This window comes from Acomys russatus, chromosome X (genome assembly GCF_903995435.1).
Source record: "Acomys russatus chromosome X, mAcoRus1.1, whole genome shotgun sequence".
Classification (NCBI taxonomy): Eukaryota; Metazoa; Chordata; class Mammalia; order Rodentia; family Muridae; genus Acomys; species Acomys russatus.
The window spans coordinates 17,023,374-17,042,545 of record NC_067169.1 but is presented as its reverse complement, the minus strand read 5'-3'; the positions used below and the strand labels follow the sequence as shown (position 1 = coordinate 17,042,545).

At 40.0% G+C, this 19,172-nt stretch overlaps 1 protein-coding gene across 1 annotated transcript in view; it reads left to right on the top strand.

Moving 5' to 3' along the window:
• The window catches only part of Otc (ornithine transcarbamylase), a 66,684-nt gene that overhangs the window by 17,550 nt on the left and 29,962 nt on the right, over positions 1–19,172 (top strand). The window contains exon 4 of the mRNA XM_051140997.1: positions 10,170–10,257. Coding sequence (XP_050996954.1) covers positions 10,170–10,257 — 88 coding nt within the window. The remainder of the gene's footprint in view (positions 1–10,169; positions 10,258–19,172) is intronic.

Here is a 19,172-nt window from a genome sequence, read left to right as displayed (position 1 = left end):
CCCTAAAAAACAGCAACAAGAACAAAAAAAACATTATCATCAGTACTTTGAGAGATAGTTGTTTTCCAAGCTACCAAAAAAATTATATAAAAATTTTTCACTGTTTAATTTTTAAGTGAATATGTGACTTAGTTGTTTTACAGTTATTTCTGTTTAACTATTATGTTTGATATTGAAATATTCCTGAACAGTTTCCTCCATAATGATGTATTAGAGCTATCAGTAAAGACAAGAACAGGGCTGTAATGCAGTTTTTGATAAAGGCTTTGACAAGTGCTCCATATTAATTATATGGATCATCTCACAGCAGTGCTATGAAAGTGAGGCAGAGGAAAGCGTGTTGAACTAGGATCAGGAAATGGTCCAAGTATGCATAGCTAACATATGGCAGACATGTGATTGGATACTATTATTAAGCATATTTTTAAAAATATCTAGTTCAATTGAAGTGTGAGATAGTTCCAGTTTATTCTAGTGAAACAGTTTCCACAAATGACACTAAGCCTTTTGTTAGATGACAATTGTCTGTAGAAAAGCAATCTGAAACAAAATTGCAAACTTTATCAACAAATGCACAGGAGCAGGAATATTTAGCCTTTAAAATTTATGGTTTACAAAGTATTGGTCAGGATCCTCAGTAAATCCAAGTGGATCTAATTGGACATGTCATGCTGCCAACCAAACTCATTAACAGACGAATCAGAATGAGATTGTGCCTTAAGTACTTAGAGAAATGATGAAGCCCAAACAAAGCTGTGACAAAAACAGTTCTGCTGTGTAATGTGCATCATTGGGGGATGGACGCTCGGATCTTGGTTGTGCACTTTTCCCCCCACCTTTGTATGTGCTTAGTAATGGTTGTCCTTTGGCATCTTTTTCGACAGATACAACATATGTCCTTGGTATTTAGAATGAAAATAGATCATATCTAACTGTCTGTTACTGTGACAGAATTGTACCATCCCCTGGTATGGGCTGATTCTTATATTATAGTCCTTTAGACTTGCATCTTAAGCCTGAGATTCAGGGATCCAGCAACATTTCTATTTATCTCGTGAAATAGAGCATGATTGTCCACCCACATTGATTATTTACGAAACACATATAGTAAAGCATAACAAACTCACAGGGAAGTATACGTATCACTTTCGTATATGAGAGCTCAATGGATTCGTACAATGCATAGTTGTAACAAGTAATTAAGACAGCAGAATGCTAGCAGCACTCAGAAGCCCTTTGCATCAACCCTGTTTTTTCTTCAAGCTGCTGTGCATCCATCCAAGGGTAACCATTACCTAGGTTTTTACTACCACAGATCAGCTCTGCCTGTTTTCAACCTTTATATTAAAGGAACCATTCAGCATGGGCTCTTTTGTGTCTGGTTTCTTTGCATTATGTTTGTAAGATAATTGTCTATGTCTCTGTGTGTACTTTTAGATCATTCATTCCGCATCCCTCAATGTATGCCTCCCTGGCAAACCAGGCATTCCTCCTGTGTATCCACAGGCAATTGTATTCTTTTATTGCAAATTAATTGGGCTGATAGATACATTTTTTTTTAATCTCAGTAAATGCACAGGGAATTCCAAGTGATGCTTCCTCCCATGATTTAACGTGGCCATGTCACTTTCAAGGTGAAATTGAAGGTGGGACTGCAGCAGCTGTTTCAAATTCATCAGTTTTACAGAGACACAAATCCAAAAATTGGGATTCTATTCTGAAGCTAAGACAGCAGAGCATAGAGAGGTTAATGAGGGCCTCTGTTGTACCAGCAAGAGACATCAAATCCCTTCCATTTATACTGAATAAATTCTACTTGCACCCTGCGTCCCAAAGCCCACAGGGCTATGGCAAAGAAAACAAATCACAACATAAGATTTACTTTTTTTTTTCCTCTCAAGCAGAAATTGAGAAATTAATAGGAGAAAAACATTGAACAAAAATATCTGGTCTGAAAGCAGGAGCACATGTAAGGGGTCAAAGGATTTGTCTGAATGAAGGGTGGAGGGAGAGTGGATTGCCACCCTTCTGTCCTCTCCTCAGCCATGGCTGCTCTTGGTAGTTTTCAGATCCTTTAAGACCCCTTGAATACCAGACCTGATAAATTAGCAAATCATTGACTTGGGCCTTTGGAGAGGGGTCTGAGTTTGTTTTTGGCCAGTGAAAAAGAATTCCTTTCTCAGAAGCAGTATCCAACCTTGCTAGTTTTACATCAAGCTTGACACAAGCTAGAGCCGTTTGGGGAAAAGGATTCTCAATTGAGAAAATGCCTCCAGAAATTTGCCTGTATGCAATGCAGAAGGGCCTTTACTTTCTTAATTAAGGATTGATGTGGGAGGCCCAGCCCAATGCGAGTGGCGCCATCCCTGGCCTAGTGGTCCTGGGAGTTGTAAGAAAGCAGGCTGTGCAAGCCGGTAAGTGTATCCCAGCCATTCTGTATTGGCTCCCGCCTTTAGGTTCCTGCTCTGATTTTCCTCAGCAATGGAGTGTGACCTGAGAGTTTGAAGATGAAATAAATTCTTTCCCCAAGTTGTTTATCATCATTGTGTTTTTATCACAGGGTTAGAAACCTTAACTAAGGCAGACCCCACACCTTTGCTCTTTCTCATGAGCTGCTGAAATCCTGGATTCCTTAAAATGCTTTCTGTGACTCCTACTTCCTCCTCTGGCAAACACATTCTCACTGGATATGAGCCTACTTTGTAGCACAAGGAGGGAAGTGTAAGGATATCAGATTAGTCCCAAGTTACTGCAGTGGAATGATTTCCACCCGATGCAATATAAGGTGGCTCACACATGACAAGCAGTCTTAAACTTTCTTTTGTGCATGTGTGTGTGTGTTTCCCACATACTTAGATGGCTCTGTGTGTGAGTGGGTACGTGTGTATGTGTATGCATGTGGAGGATGCAAAGCACAGGATAACCTTGGGGGTCTTTCCTCAACTACTCTCCACCTTGTTTGTTTGCTTTTATGAGACCAACCATTTTGCTGGCCTAGACCTCATCTGATAGGCTAGACTGATTGGCCAGTAAGCCTTGAGGATCTGCCTGTCTCACCTGCCCAGCACTGGGACTGTAAATGCATATCACGATGTCCAGTTTTTTAAAAAACACGGCTTCTAGGTATCAAATTGAGGTCTTCATGCTTTCAAGGTGAACAATCTACCAAATGAGTGCTCCTTTAAGTGCCATTGAATTTTTTCCCTCCTTCTTCAGAGTCACAACCCTCAGTAGCGCTTATCATTTTGCCTGGCATATGGGAGAGGGGGACAAGGAATATTTTCCTGATGAATATTCAGAATTCAAGTTTGTTTATATAACTTTGCATGCAGTGCTTAGGAATGATTATCCTTTACAGTCATCACTGACCTTCAGTAATTGACTTCATAGGTAAGAAGTTTGTGTTCTTTCCATCAGTACTATGGAAGTTTTTGATGGAGACAAAAAGAATGAGAGCTTATCAGTTTGGGGCATGGGCCCTCTCTCCAGAGTCAATGTCCTTCCTTCTTTCATTAATGTAACACATATTCTTGATAGACTTACTATTGGACATCTTTATATTAAATATTTGTGACTTAACAGTAAACAATGCATAAGGAATGCCCTGTCCTCAAGGAACTTGTTTTCTAGTGGGTTCAGAGACAATGAAAAAATAGACATAATAAATATGTGAATGAAGGAGTATGTTCAATGAAAAGACATACATTCAGCACAGAGAATGGGTCTAATGACAAAGCGGAAAGGTTTGCACCATAATTGGAATTTGTGCTTTTACCTTGAATGAAATAGAAAATCGCCTGAGAATTTTGGGGAAAGGTGGGACATAATCTAAGCTGCATTTTTATAAATTACTCTGAGTATTCTGTTTATAATAGATTGTGGGTGTAACGGGTATGGAAACAAGACAAAAGCAGTGAAATATATCAGTGTGATGAGAGCTGGAGATAAAGAAAGGCTAGCACCACTGTGGTAGTAATGAGCAAGCCTGGAGAGACAGATTCTAAATACGTTTTGAAAGGAGATTCAAAGAGATTAAATTTACTTAGCAAAAGATAGACATCAAGGATGACTTCAAGATTTCTGCCTGAGCAATTATAAAAGCTGCAGGTGGAACACATTGAAAGGGAATAAACAGACATTCATCATTGCTTATATTAAGTTTGAGATGTCTGTCAGACATGCAAAGAAAGATGTTGAAAAAGCACTTGAATATGAGTCTGGAGTTTAAGAGTAAAGCGTAGGATACAGATGTTTAAGGGTCATCATCATAGAGATAGTATTTGAAGCCATGAAGCTTGATACAGTGAATGCACATTGAGATAAGAGGACCAGGAATTGACTCTGAAATGCTCCAATGTTTAGAGGTCAAGTAAAATAGTAGAAACTAGAAATCAAGACCAATAATGAATTTATATCCACCAGGGTAGATATAAAAGCAAGAAGGTATGAATTTATTTATCCTGGAGTTTACATAAAGAACATTTATTAAGGAGAGACTGGTACACTGATTTGTTAAAAAGACTGAGAAGAAAAAGGGACAAAAAGATGGAGATCAAGGTAATGGTGATGAGAGGAGGGTTGCTGTAGTGTTGGCCAGCAGAGCTAAGTTTGATGGAAATGAGAAGAGGAGAGAGAGAAAGAGACTGATTAAAGAGGAGCAAAGAATTAAAGGCACACTTGAAAATGAATGTAGTGCCAAGAAAAATGTTTTTTTTTATTAATTACTGAGTATAGTTCTTGATGGTTATGGCAGAAGAGATAAATAATTGATAATGTCCACAAACAATCAAAAGGGGTTCACTTCCAGAAGCATGGGGTCAAATGACACATGGAATGTTAAGCATCTTGAGTAAAGATCTAAAGAATTGGGCATGTCAATAAGACAGTAGGAAGAGATATGGAAACTCAAAAGATGAGAAGTTCATCTATGCTTAATGGTAAATAAGGCAGAGTATGTGGGTACAGATGTTGGCAAGTGGAGTGTGGCTGAGGAGCCTGGAAGATCTCTGATAGCTGTAATATGCTCATTGAGGTGGGAAAGCGGCCTAACAGTTGAATGCTTCTGCTACTTGAGTGGAGAGTGTGATACGACTTTCTCACGTACTCTGGTGCCTCACATTTGACCATGTCCCCTGGAGGGGGAGACCTGGTGGCACTCAGAGGAAGGACAGCAGTAGCCAAGAGAGACTTGATACCCTATGAGAATATATAGGGGGACGTAATCCCTCTCAGGAACAGTCATAGGGGAGGGGAATAATGGGAAAAGGGGGGGGGGGGAGGAATGGGAGGATACAAGGGATGAAATAAACAATGAGATGTAACAAGAATAAATTAATAAAAAAAATCAAAATTCAAAAAAAAATATTTATATATCAGTTGCACAAAGCACTTTTCTATTACTTCAGCTGCTGTCATTCTGGTCCAAGTTCTGAATTTTCATTCACATTTTACAAATCTCTGTCCTAACTGGTCTCCTTCATTCTGCCCCATTATTTACATATTTTATTAAAACCAAAGCCTAATTCTGTTACTTATCTGGTCCAACCTTCGATAGATTTCTGTTTTCCTCAGACAAAAATTACAGTGGTTACCTTTTAGAGTGCACCTTCCTTTTGCAGCTTTCTTATTACTTCTCCTCACACACTCTATAATTTTCACACCTACCTTCTTGCTGTCACCTAAATTCATCAGTCACGATCCTCACCCAAGACAAAGAACTAGTCTTCCTCCATCCTATATGTTTCTTATGGTTCACACTCACATATTCCTCAACCTTCACTCAAATAGCCCACAATCAGCATGGCTCCAGGTACCACGGCTCTTAAAATGGCGATTCCAGTCTTATATTTCCTGTCATCCTTTCTTACTCGAATCTTATAACACTTATCAGTATATAATATGTAATATATCCAGTTTACTCATTCACTTTATAAGCAGTATTTCGCCGCTAGAATACAAGTTAAAGGAAAGCAAAGAGTTGCATTTTATAAAATTCATGCAACAGCAGCTACTCACTCATGTTTCCCTCGAGGAAAACCAATGGAGATAGGTATATAATGCGTCAGCAAATGCTCTTGATTTGTATTATAAGATTCCGCACACACTGACTTCTAGTACAATGACAGACATAGATATAGCAACATAATGGTTAGTGTAGCTTTTACTGGAGCTTTTTTGTATGTTTGTTTCAAGATAGGGTTCCTCTGTGTAGCCTTGACTATCCTGGACTCACTTTATAGACCAGGCTGGCCTCGAACTCACAGAGATCCACCTGCCTCTGCCTCCCAAGTGCTGGGATTAAAGGCATGTGCCACCACTGCCCAAATTAAATGTAGATTTTATCATTTTTTCTTTTATCTATTTTTTATTTTTGAGAGTTTTCTCTGTACAAGTTGGCTGTCCTGGAGCTTACTTTATAGACCAGACTGGCCTTGAATGCACAGAGATCTATGTGCCTCTGCCTCTCAGAGTGCTGGGATTAAAGGCATATGCCACCATGCCCAGTTTAATGCTTTTTTTTTTATATAATAAAAGTATTCGAGTAAATACAAAAGTAGAAAAATTAGCACAAGGAACACACAGTACCTCTTATATGTGTTGGGTTCAAAATGGAAGCCGAGATAACTCACTTCAGACACAGAAGTGTAAAATGAAAGCTTTATTTTCTGAGGTCAAGGAGGTGGTCAGTTCGGGATCTGAACCGTGTTCTTGAGGGGGAAATTGTATTGTATATTTGAAGGTGAAAACCAAAATTAGCTCATATGGGGGGCATGGATGGTGAAACAGGCTGGTAAGCTCTGATTCAAGTTATTTTGCTAGCAAGAAGTTCTAGCTGACCTTGAAAGCATGCCTGGCAGTTGGGGGCAGCCAGGCTTGTGAGTGGGAATTTCTGGGAAGAAGGCCACAGAGTTGCTCATTGAATAGAAACAGTTTTTGCTCAACCTGACGTTGTATAGAGAGTCTTTTACATCAGCAAGCAGCTTAGATGATGTGATTGGTGGGGCTGAAATAAAAAGATCTATAGTTATGTTACTCAAAAGAATAAATTAATAAAAAAAAAAAATAAATAAATAAAAAAAATAAAATAAAAAAACTTTAAAAAAAAAAGGGGGGAAAAAAAGCCACTGTATTGCAGTTACTTTTATATTTGACAAAAGATACTTCAAACCAAAACTAATCAAAAGAGGTAGGGATGGATGCTATATACTCATCAAAGAAAAAAAATCTACCAAAGGAACATTGAAATTCTTAACATTGATCTACTAAACACAAGGGCACCCAAACTTATAAAAGAAACACTTTTCCCCCTCAGGAACAGTCATAGGGGAGGGGAATAATGGGAAAATGGGGGGGGGGGAGGAATGGGAAGATACAAGGGATGGGATAAACATTGAGATGTAACAAGAATAAATTAATAAAAAAAAGAGAAAAAAAAAAGAAAAAAAAAAAAAAAAAAAAAAAAAGACAAAAGGAGCAGGCCTCAACAATACGAATCTAATAATTGTTAGCTTATTGTCTGCCTTAGTTTGTCTATTTCGTCTCATTGCTAAAGTGTTTTAATGTAAATTTAAACAATGACACTTTATCCCCCAAAACATTCCTTTACATTATTTAAAGGATACAGAACATTTCCCTCAGTAGCTGCAATAATATTAACAGAATGATTGCTTAATAATATTTAATAACACTCTGTCCTGGTTTGGGCTTCTATTGTTGTATAAACATCTTTGGGAGGAAATGACCTTTTACTTTCATATTAATTAGAACTCTCCAGATCACAATCCATCATGAAAGAAAGTCAGGGTAGGCAATAAAGGCCAGAACTGAGAGGCAGGAGCTGATGCAGAGGCCATGGAGGGGTACTGCTTACTCGCTTGCTCCTCCTGGGTTGCTCATCTTGCTTTCTTATGGGACCCGGGATCACCAGCCCAGGCATGGCACCACCCACAGTTGGCTGGGCCCTCCTGCATCAATCACTAAGTGTTAAAAATGCCCTACAAGCCTGGTGATGTGATGCATGCCTGTAATCCCAACAAAGGAAGGCAGATTGCTGTGAGTTCAAGGCCAGCCTAGTCTACAAAACAAGTCCAGGATGGCCAAGGCTACATAGGGAAACCTTGTCTTGGGAAAAAAAAAAAAAAAAAAAAAAAAAAAAAGCTCTACAGACCTGCCTGTAGGTGCTTTTTCTTTAAATCTATTTTTATTAGGGTTTCTTCTATCTCTATCTCTCCAATCCCCCTAACACCCCAGCACCAGGTAGGAGGGAAAGGAAGTTAGTGGGAAGAAGGGGCATTGTATGTCTCTTTACTATTTCCTGCTGGGGTAAGTCCAATGCTAATTTCAGGATATCTCCAACTTACCCTGTTCAAAGAGTATCAAAAGCAACCAGGAGCAGCAGCCTTCTTCTTTCTCGGAGGCCCCTGTCTCTCTCACAGCTCTGGCCTTTATTCTCTCTTCAGAGTCTCCAGCTTTTAAAGTGTCTGTGGCTAACAAAGATCACACCCTTTTCAAAGCCTGCAAGACACAAATAGTCTGATGTTTTGGACAAGCTGGAGCAGCCCCACATCCCACACCTGGAATTAAAACAAAAGCATGGTTACAGAACATAACTGAGTTTCTAAAGACGCCACCACTTCCACTACACCTGCCTACAACCCACTCTTATTGAGGTGTCTGCTCAAGTGAAATTCCTTCTCCCCAGATGGCCCTGGTTTGTGTTGAATTGATTAAAACATATAGCCAGTTCTTATGTAAATATTATTATGCAAATTTTGATAATACATCAGTGAAGAGTCTCAGGAAATTTTGAACCAAACTTCCATGTAGTAGGTCCAGGATTCCTTACCCAATTCGCTGGGTGATTAATGATTTCCTTCACACAAAGTAAATCCCCCAAAGAGATGGGATTAGCAAGCTGTGACAGTTAGATGTTTTCCAGGACATAAATTTGACATTTCACAATATGGAGGGAAAAGTATGTTTGCAAAAGACTTCAGACAAGTATTTATCTTGGCCTTATGCTTCTTTGCCTTTCATAATATACTGGAGCAATTCTGCCCATGGACTCAGTCTCAAATGGCACAATAAAGTTCTGGTCATCTCTCACCTTCTCCCACAAATTTGTCTCAAATACTGTTTCAAAAGACTCTGCTTGTTGTCCTTATGGAGTTTAACTGTGGCTTGGGGCAGGCTCCTGTGTGTCTAACCCTCTTCACTCTATCAATAGAGCCTGTTGTGGGGCTAGAGCAGGAGCCAGGCTCCTGTGCTCAGGATCTATAATGCTCTAAACATTAAGAAGAGAGGGTGGGAAAGCAGTGAGGGCAATGGCTCAGATGGTAGGTAGTTTTGTCTTTATGAGAAGTTGAAGGCCAGTAACCCTTTATCTTCCAGTGACTTTAAACTACCCTCTCAGCATTTGCTTTATTATATTTTTTGCAAACTTTCAAAACTTAAAGTATACTTTATGTATAAAAATGAAGATATTAAATGTGCTCTTCAGTGGTGACAGATGCACATGTCTATGTAACCTGTAAATTCTATGACGATGTAAAATATTTCAATTAACACAGAAAATATCATAATGCTCCCTTTCAGGCAATCACACCCTCTCATGCTGCAACAACAGCTATTTTAATTTCTGCTTCGGGTACTTATTCCTAGATATTTTCCTAGACTAAATCTTTACTCTTTCATTTAGCATAACATTTAGGAAGATGCATTTTTTAAAAATTACTGATTAGTACCCCCATTGTGATCTCGGATATCCTGTGTAACTCCAGTTTATTTCTCTGTCCTCCTAGGACAGACACAGAATATCTTTTTATAATTTGAAGAGTTAAAAAGTAGCCATAGTTTCACAAAGAGCTCTTGAAAAAAAAGGAGAGAAATAAGCATGCATTTGAAAGAAAATTAAAGTTTTGTTTGTTTGTTTGTTTGTTTGTTTGCACATCTCTTGAGTTCTCATTTTGCTATGCTTAGAAATTACAGGTTTTTCCAGTTCACAGTCTCAGGGTTCACAGTGGGATCAAATATTCTGCAACAAGCTTTTGGGGTACAGACTTTCTTATTGAGATGATACTAGTGTCAATGCCTCATAATTTTGTTTTGCACTTTAGTTCCTTTTACCCCCGCCCCCCCAAAAAAATTGCTTTCTTTTTCTTTTATTGTAGGCTTTGCCCTTCTTGGAGGACACCCTTGTTTTCTTACCACACAAGACATTCATTTGGGTGTGAATGAAAGTCTCACGGACACAGCTCGGTTTGTAAACCTTTTATTCTTACTAATGGTTATTTCAGACTGTGATGGGCTTATTTAAAACAGAAGATGATGCTTCCCCTAAAGTAATGGTTTATTCTCTCAGCGTCCTTTGTACTTCTCTCTGTTACTAAACTTCTGACCTAGTGTTTGAAATGCTCTCTTTCATCCGAAAGCTCCTTTCCATGAGTTTCTTAGTTTGCTTCCATTGCTATGATAACCACCACAGTAAAAGCAATTTGGGGAGGGAAAGGTTTATTTCATCTTAAAGTCCACTTGCGCCCATTTCGAGATGAAATAAACCCTTCTCTCCCCAAATGAAGAAATCCAGGGCAGGAAATCAAGACAGAAACCAGGAGGCAGGAATTGAAGCAGAGACCATAGAAGAGCACTGCTTAATAGCTTGCTCAGCCTGCTTGCTTTTACCATCCAGGACCATCTTCCCAGAGCTAGCATCACTCCTGGTGGCCTGGGCCCTCCTCTATTGATTGGCAATCAAGAAAATGCCCCACAGACAATCCGATGGAGGTGGGTTTTTTTTTTTTTTTTTTTGGTTTTTCGAGACAGGGTTCCTCTGTGTAGCCTTGGCCATCCTGGACTCGCTTTGTAGACCAGGCTGGACTTGAACTCACAGCGATCCACCTGCCTCTGCCTCCCGAGTGCTGGGATTAAAGGCATGTGCCACCATGCCCGGCTGGAGGTTAGGGTTTTTTTCAATTGAGATTCCTCTTTCCACTTGATTCTAGCTTCTATCAAGTTAACAACAACAAAAAGAACCTTAACAAAGACAATGGTTGAAATTTTTCTTAGCAATTTGTTTTTTAATGTATGTGTATGGATGGCTTGCCTGATTGCATGTCTGTGCACAATATAAAAGCCTGGTGCCCTCTGAGGCCAGGAGTGGGCATTAGATACCCCAGGATTGGCATTTTAGAGGCATGAGTGAGCTGGGAGTTGAAACTGGGTCCTCTGGAAAAGCAAGCCATGCACCTAACCACTTAGCCATCTTCCCATCGCTTTTAAGCAATTTTATAGAGGCTTATTATAAAATTCCAAATTTAATAAAATTGAAAAATTATCAAGGTGACTCTTACATTTAACAATCAAGGAAGTGAGAGTCCAAGGAAATTTCCACGTTCAAGGGCTCATAGCTCATCTATTTCAGTTCTATAAAGAGCTAGCATTTATTGAACACTAAGTATGGGCAAGTATTATCCTAATTTATTTAACCCTAGGAACAATCTAAACAGATTGACACATGAAAGTGAAACAACAGAATCAGGCTCATACATATGTCTTGTGATAGCACAGTCTCAATGCCAAGGTATTAACACAGTACAGATTGGTAAAAGAAAATGACAGACCATTACAATGCATTCTTACTTTGAAGCTCTGGCACAGAGCGGCTGTACCATACTTAATAGATAGTCTTCAAGGTCACCATGGAAGTTAATGTGCAGTCATAACCTAGGGGAAGAGAACATGAAAAGCTGCATTTGCTTCAAAGCCACCTTCCAGAGAAGCGCCACAACCAATGGCAGTGATGCTACACCGGTGAGGACTAGTAGCTCATGCTCACACACGGCTACAGGAAAGCTGAGGTGGCTCATGACTCTAGATCATTATATAATATAGTAACATGGAAACATAGGTCTTCTGACTTCCTGTGTAATCACCTTATGACTGAATGAGCCTTAGCTCATACATCCAAAGGAAACGTCTTTGTCAGATATTTTATATCAATGGAGAAGACTAACTTTCCTCCTAAATATCTTTTGACATGAAGCAAGTCTTTCCAAAAAATGTCTGCTTTTTCTGGAAGCTCCTCTGGACTATTCTAGAGAGTGCGCCTTATTGGGTATGCTAAAGAGATTTCAATAACTCATCTTCAAGCCTTTTATGTTGGAAGACCTTGTGCTACTGCATATTAAGCAATGAGAGAACCAAAAGGTGATAGCATTGTCTATTGGACAGTAGAGACACAAAGAATAACTGAACATGTATTAAGATATGTTTTCAAGTATGCTGCCACTAAGATTATATTTGCCTAGTAATTCTGATTATACAAAGAGAAAGCACACATAGTTCTTGAGCAAATAAAAGAATCAAGTGAAAGGAAAAAGACAAAGATGAGAGTGGTTTTGATGAAGTGCTTCCAGAAAGCACCAGGTGAGCAGGAGTCAATAAATCATGTGTGAACTAATGGCTGCGGAAGTACCCGGATGAGTGACCATCCAAGAAAAGGTAAAGCAGTTCAGACTGGCAGCTAAAACAAGATTAGGAGACAGAAGCCAGTGGACTGTTAGGATGCTCAAAGCAAGAGACACACATCTAAGCACCGGTGAGAGCTGGGAAGCTGGGAACGATTATTAACATGTGCTTTTCTTTGCCTGTTCTCTGAGCAATTCCACACACCCCTTCTCCCCCCCCCACCCCCGCCGATGCCCCATGAGTCTTTAGAAAGCTCCACACATACCCTGAGCAAAACAATCTGTTCACAAGCTCCAACATAACTGTGCTCTTTTGAGTTCATGCAATCACTTCTATTGTAGTATATGGTAGAATAAGGGTAAAATTGGATCTGTATAATTCTTTCTGATCACCACATCCAAACAAAATGTGAAATAAAAGTAATAGGTACTTCTACATAGACGTTTGCCCCACAGACCTCTTGTGTTATCATTATAAAAATTTTGCAAAGTAAACATTATTGACCGAGTTTCACAAAGAAGCCACAGCACACAGAAGTACTGAAACTTAGATGCTAAATTTGGGTTTATATGTCTTAACTACCCACTGATTCTGCTTCTAGTCCATGGAAAGAAATGTTATAGAAACTATTGACCTGTTGGAGCTCCCAAGGCCATGCTGAGCTTTGGTCTTTGCTGGCTCACTATATTAGCCCTCATGGGACTCAACATAAGTCCAAACATGGTTATGATTTATTATAACAATAAGATACCAAATACAGTCAGCAAGGAAACAGACACATGCAGTGAGTTCAGGAGAAACCAGGTGCAGGCTTCCAAAACTCTCCCTGTAGAACCATCAAGTTATACTATTGACAGGGAAAGAGGCCCAACAGTAGCCTCACTTCTCCATTTTTTGCTGAAGACTGGTCACATTAGCACATAACCAAATTCCTGCTGTCTGCCCTCCCCTCCCCGCAACAGAAAGCACATGTTTATTTCAAACCATATTGTTTATAAAGATATTTTAGGCACTGTGTTATCAGTTCCTGGAAATGGCGGAAACTCACCCAAGTGAAGTTCCCAGATGTTCTTCCGAGAACCAGCCTTAAATTCAGATCTTTGAAAGGGTAACAGCGGGGTCTGCTCTGTTAATTAAAGGTTTCACAACATTCTTTCCTCTGTAAAATGAAGGCATTCTCATCCTTAAGGTCTACTTTGTTGTTTTCAGTTTTTGAAAGATGATGGTATCTGTTTCTTTTATTTGCGTGTGGCCAGCAATGTGTGTGTGTGTGTGTGTGTGAGAGAGAGAGAGAGAGGGGGGGGGGGAGCTTGTGAAGATCAAAGAACAACTTGTGGGAGTTGGTTCTCTCCTTCCATATTGTAGTTTCTTTCTTTCTTTCTTTCTTTCTTTCTTTCTTTCTTTCTTTCTTTCTTTTCATATGGTAGTTTCTTAAGATTGAAATCAGGTCATCAGGCTTAGCAGCAAGAGCCTTTACCCACCAACCCTTCTCACCAACCCTGAAATTCACATTCTATTACCAAATGCATGCAATGTATACTGCATGTAAAGTGCTTGTCTGTCAACAGAAATGTGCCCCAATGTTTCTGCTCTGGGGAGAAGGAATAGGTTAGCTATTGGACAGATTGCATTAAAAGGTGTACATATAGCTATAATGAGAGCTGGAGAAGTATGTGTTAGCTTAGTGGTTTACAACATGAACTCCACAGGTTCACTGCGGGAGAATCGTGGAAGGCCTTACCTAAGGGCAGATGCAATTAGTGTCAAAGGAGAATACGTGCGCTATTATCTAAGAAGAAGCTGGTCTGGGAGATGGGGAGCCAGAGAAGAGGAGTAGTTATTATAAAAATTTGACTCTCTTCTGTGTATGCCATTACTGCTTAATCTGCCAAAAAAATATCTTACAAACAAGATGTTCTGAGATTCTGAAACTCCATAAACCCAAATGGAAGAAGACAAGAGAAATTCACTGCAGTTCACAGAAGCAATTGAACAGGAGGAGGGAAGTGAATCCTAATGACATCTACCCTGCGGTGTGCACTGAAGGACCCATTACAATGGGGTCCTTTGCTCTTCGTAGAAGTTAACTTTGGAAGATGCAACAGCATTTTCTCGTGTTTGAGTGACGATGCTTGCCCTTTCTAGTCAAGAGAACAGCACACACCAGACACTGATTGATGGCACTGCTTTTCCAATCTACCTGCCTGGCTGCTTTGGGGGCCTGGGACAATAAAAGGTGCCTGTGTGTTGGTGGAAGATGAAAGTGGAGTGGGGCTCAATAGATGTAGCCACTGAAAGATGGGGGGATAAAAGCAAAACTGGCTGGTCTCTTGATAACTGTTAAATGCAACTTCCAAAATAGCATAAATGCCAGGGTTTTCTTTTTTAATGTATATTTTATTTATTATAATTTATTCACATTACTTCCCAATTGTTATCCCCTTCCTCTTATCTTCCCATTCCCACCCCTCCCTCTTCTGCCTATTCTCCTCCCCTGGACCTCTGATGCGGGGGGGGGGGGGGGGATGGTCCCTTCTACCCCAACTGTCTGGCAACAGCCTATCAGGTCTCATCAGGATAGCCTTCATCCCCTTCCTCTGTGTGCCTGCTAGGCTGTCTTGTCCAGAGGCAGTGGCCAAGCCATGGGCATCTGAGTGCATGTCAGAGGTTCAGCAGCAGTTACCCCATCTCGGGTGGAGAATCAGCTATCTATCAGCTGTGTCAGAACAGGAGGACTTGGTTCTCTGCATGCATTGTCCTTGGCTAGTGCATCAGTTTGTTCAGGCTCCCTGTGTAGCACTGAGAATCAAGTGCTGATTTGGACAAATAAGATATTTCTTGAGGATGGGAATACATATGCATATATATATATATACATGCTATTACTTAATTAAACAAGTAAATAAAGGTAGATTGGAAGATATGCCAGGATGAAGACAAAGCAGGGTGACCTGCCAGTGGTATAGAGGCTACCTTACATGGGATGGTCAGAGAAGGCTTTGCTCTGCATGTGACCGTCAAGCCAAGAGCTCAATGAAAAGCCAGAGCCAGATTTAAAAGGCTGTAGGAGAGCACCACATAAAGAAAGGACTTCTTCTGGGAAAGGCCTAAGGCAGAAGCAAGCTGGTTATTTAAGAACAGAAGGAAAGCCTGAAGTGATCCAAGATTATCAGATAAACATATTTAAGTCGGAAAAATACATATACACATGTGTGTGTATATGTACATAAACATGTGTGTGTGTGTGTGTGTGTGTGTGTGTGTGTGTGTGTGTGTGTTTGCCCTTAATCTTACCTACTAAAGGGATAAAAATGAAAGGAAGCTATGTGATGCGAGTCTATAATCTCAGCACTTGGATGCTACAGCAAGAGAATACCCAGAAAGGCTGCTTCAGAAAATCAAATCAAAGTGGAAATTAACCAGGGAATGAAAAACCTAAACAATAACTATCTAAACAGCACAAGGCACATCACATGAAATGTCCCTGAACCATATTCATCCATTTTCTTTATCGGGCTATTTAGGCCAATTAAACAGCCACTCTGATTTTTTTTTCCTACGTCCATATTTCCTCAACTCAATAGAAAGCCCCATTTCCCCCCTTAATTTTGTGAATTTGACTTTTCAAACATATCATATCAATGGGAATTGCACCATATGGCCTTCTGTGGCTGGGCTACTTTATTGAGCATAATATCTTCAGGGTATAGGTATGCTTTTGCAAGTGGCAGAATTTGCTCCTTCTGAAGGCCAGATGACCTCTCATTGTGTGTAGAGCACATTTTCATTCTCCATCCACATGTTGATCTAGTGGTTTCCACGTCTTAATTCTTATGGCTAATGCTACCAGGAATGTGAAAAGACGGATGTTGTTTAGGTCCTCATTTCAATGACTTTTAAATAAGTGCCCAGAATTGTTCATATCAAATGATATGGTAGTACCATTTTCAATATTTCAAGGACACTTCTTATTCCTTTCCTTAATTCCTAACCCTATTTACATTCCTGCCCAAGATACAAGGCTTTGTCATAGCACCACCTTTTTGGTGCCATACATTCTAACATGTATGATGTGATAACTGACTGTGGTTTTGATTTGCATTTCCCTTATGATAATTTTTGAGCATGCTTTCATAATATCTTTTTGTCAGTGTATAGGTTTTTTTTTGGTCAGAAATGTCAACTCACTTACCCATGTTAGAAACTAGGATTCACTTTATTATTGAGTTGTAGGTGTTCCTTCCTTAAATATTTTGCATTTTGAACTCTGTACTCGGATACATGCCTTCCAAATGCCTTTTTCTTTTCTTGCAGATTGCCTTTTTGCTCTTCTGATTGGTTTTGCCATTCAGTTCTCCTGTTACACATGTTTCCCATATTTTAAAGAAAATCATATTTAGGGTCAAGCAAGATCTTAAAGACTAGTGCATAATAGAAAAAGTATCCCAAGGACTATTTCATAATTAATGAAAAGTATTCTACTGCTTTTCTTCTTGACTTGTAATAAGATAACCTGTTTATTATACAAGATATTGAGGGTAAGAGTCCCTTAGCTAAGCCCAAGTTGAATACTGTCTACTTAGAAGGTAGGTTAAGAAAGACATGAAGACTAAGCTGTCGGGTGCCATTTGGGGGAAGCTATATGCTGAGGATTCTCAACATGGACTACAGGTTCTGCGATTCATGAGGAGGAGACTGCTATGTGGCCAAGATTCATGGCAACTGAGAAGAACAAGTGAAGATCACAAAAGAGGGGCTGAGAGTGCAGCTCAGTGGCTGAACATTTGCTTAGCATGCAGGAGGCCAACACCGCAGAGGGGGGGGGGATTACAAAAGGAAAAGACATATGGGATGAAATGTGGATCAAACTAGGCATAAGCTTCTAAGTCTTCACTAATAGAAGTCACACAGGATGTACTTAAATCCCTCAATTGCAAGGTATTTTATTGAACATGGTAACATAAACACATATAATGACCCCCTCCAGAAAAATAGATCCCAGGATTTTTATTGGGAAATGTCTACTTCAGCACTATTCCTAGCACAAATCCACATTACAGCCTCCTAGAAAGAAAGAGAAGCATTATATACTTACTAGTTCAGGAAAACTCTCTTAAACTCTACATTTACAGATGGCAACCCAGGGCCAGCCTTGTAAGCAGGCCTCCAATGAATAGTCATTTCAAGACATTAACTCTTTCCTGAACAACCAAGCATTTCAACTTGCTGCCCAGGAAACAGTAAGAGATTTGGTTGTACACACTGACAGTGCTGAGAGCTTTGCAATCGTTTTCTAAACAAATATTCCCTATTTTAATTTTTGTTCAAAGCAGCCAAAGGCCCTAGAGGGTATACAGGTTCTCTCTCTAGGGTTCACTAATAAAGGTATACGTTCTCAGGGACAAAGCAAAACCCAATTTAAAAACTGGTAAGAGAACTTAAATTTATCCTTAAACTTTTAGTTGTTTCCTTAATGAAGCATAAACCCCTGAAAAACTGGGATCCCACAAAGTAAGATCAACTCTACTGCGCCCTTCCCTTTCTTTAAGTCTTTCTTAGCATCTCTCTCTCTCTCTCTCTCTCTCTCTCTCTCTCTCTCTCTCTCTCTCTCTCTCTCTCTCACCACCTAATGTATCAGAAAATACAAAGCAAGCCTGTGTATATTCCATAAAATGTGCTTCAGATGTAAAGGCATTTTCAGATACTCCAGTGTCCCCCACTGGGGTGAAGAATTGGATATTCTATTTTTTTCCCTTGTTCTGAGATTGTACTTTTAGGAGTCACACCAGGAGTGACACCTCACTATGACTGAAATCACGGATTCTTTGAAATTCAAAAGTCAGATGGGCCTTAGCCACTACAGTGGGACATTCCCTCTCCAGTTATACGGCATTGTGTTTCTTCCATAATGCCAGCTGTTCAAGCCTAATGTGCTGAGTGCACCATTGAAAGGTGTGTAATGGCTTCACAGTCATTTTCACTTTAGTACAGTACTTAGTAATGTGGCTTCAGGAGCAATAAGTACGAAAGGCTCCATATAAAAACTAAACAGTGCCGTGTTGGTCTACTCTAATTAGTTTCATTACACACGTAATTCACTTATGGGAGCGACTGTGAGAGTGTTCTGCTGTTGGGACGCTAAGAAAGCCAGTAGGAATCACTGTATTAGTTTTCTAGAGCTACCATGGCAAATTGCTGTAAACATAGAAGAGGCCGTTCTTTATTCTTTCACTATTCTAGAGGATAGAAAACTCATATCCATGGGTCCCCAGCATCCTGGCTCCCTTTCTGGTGTCTCCCAGCAGTTTTCCTTATTTCTTCACCCACAGCTGCATCACTTCAAAGTCAGCTTCCAGTTCCTTTTTTAAATTCTTTTATTTTATTATTTTTTTACCTTTAAACATTTATTCCCTATACCTCCAAACTGTAGCTCCCTCTGTCTTCTCCTCACTGTGTCCCCCTCCCTCCCTCTTCCCCTACCCCCTCCCCTAGTCCTCAGGGAGGGGGAGCTATTTTTCCCTAACATCTGACCCCAGCCTATCTAGTCTCATCAGAACTGCCTGCATCTGCTTCCTCTGTGGCCTAGTAAGGCACCCCGCCAAGGGGAAGTGATCAAAGAACAGTAAACAGAGTCCATGGCAGGGACAGCCCCTGCTTCCCTTAATAGGTGGCCCATATGGAGACTAAGCTGCCTATCCACCTCCTGG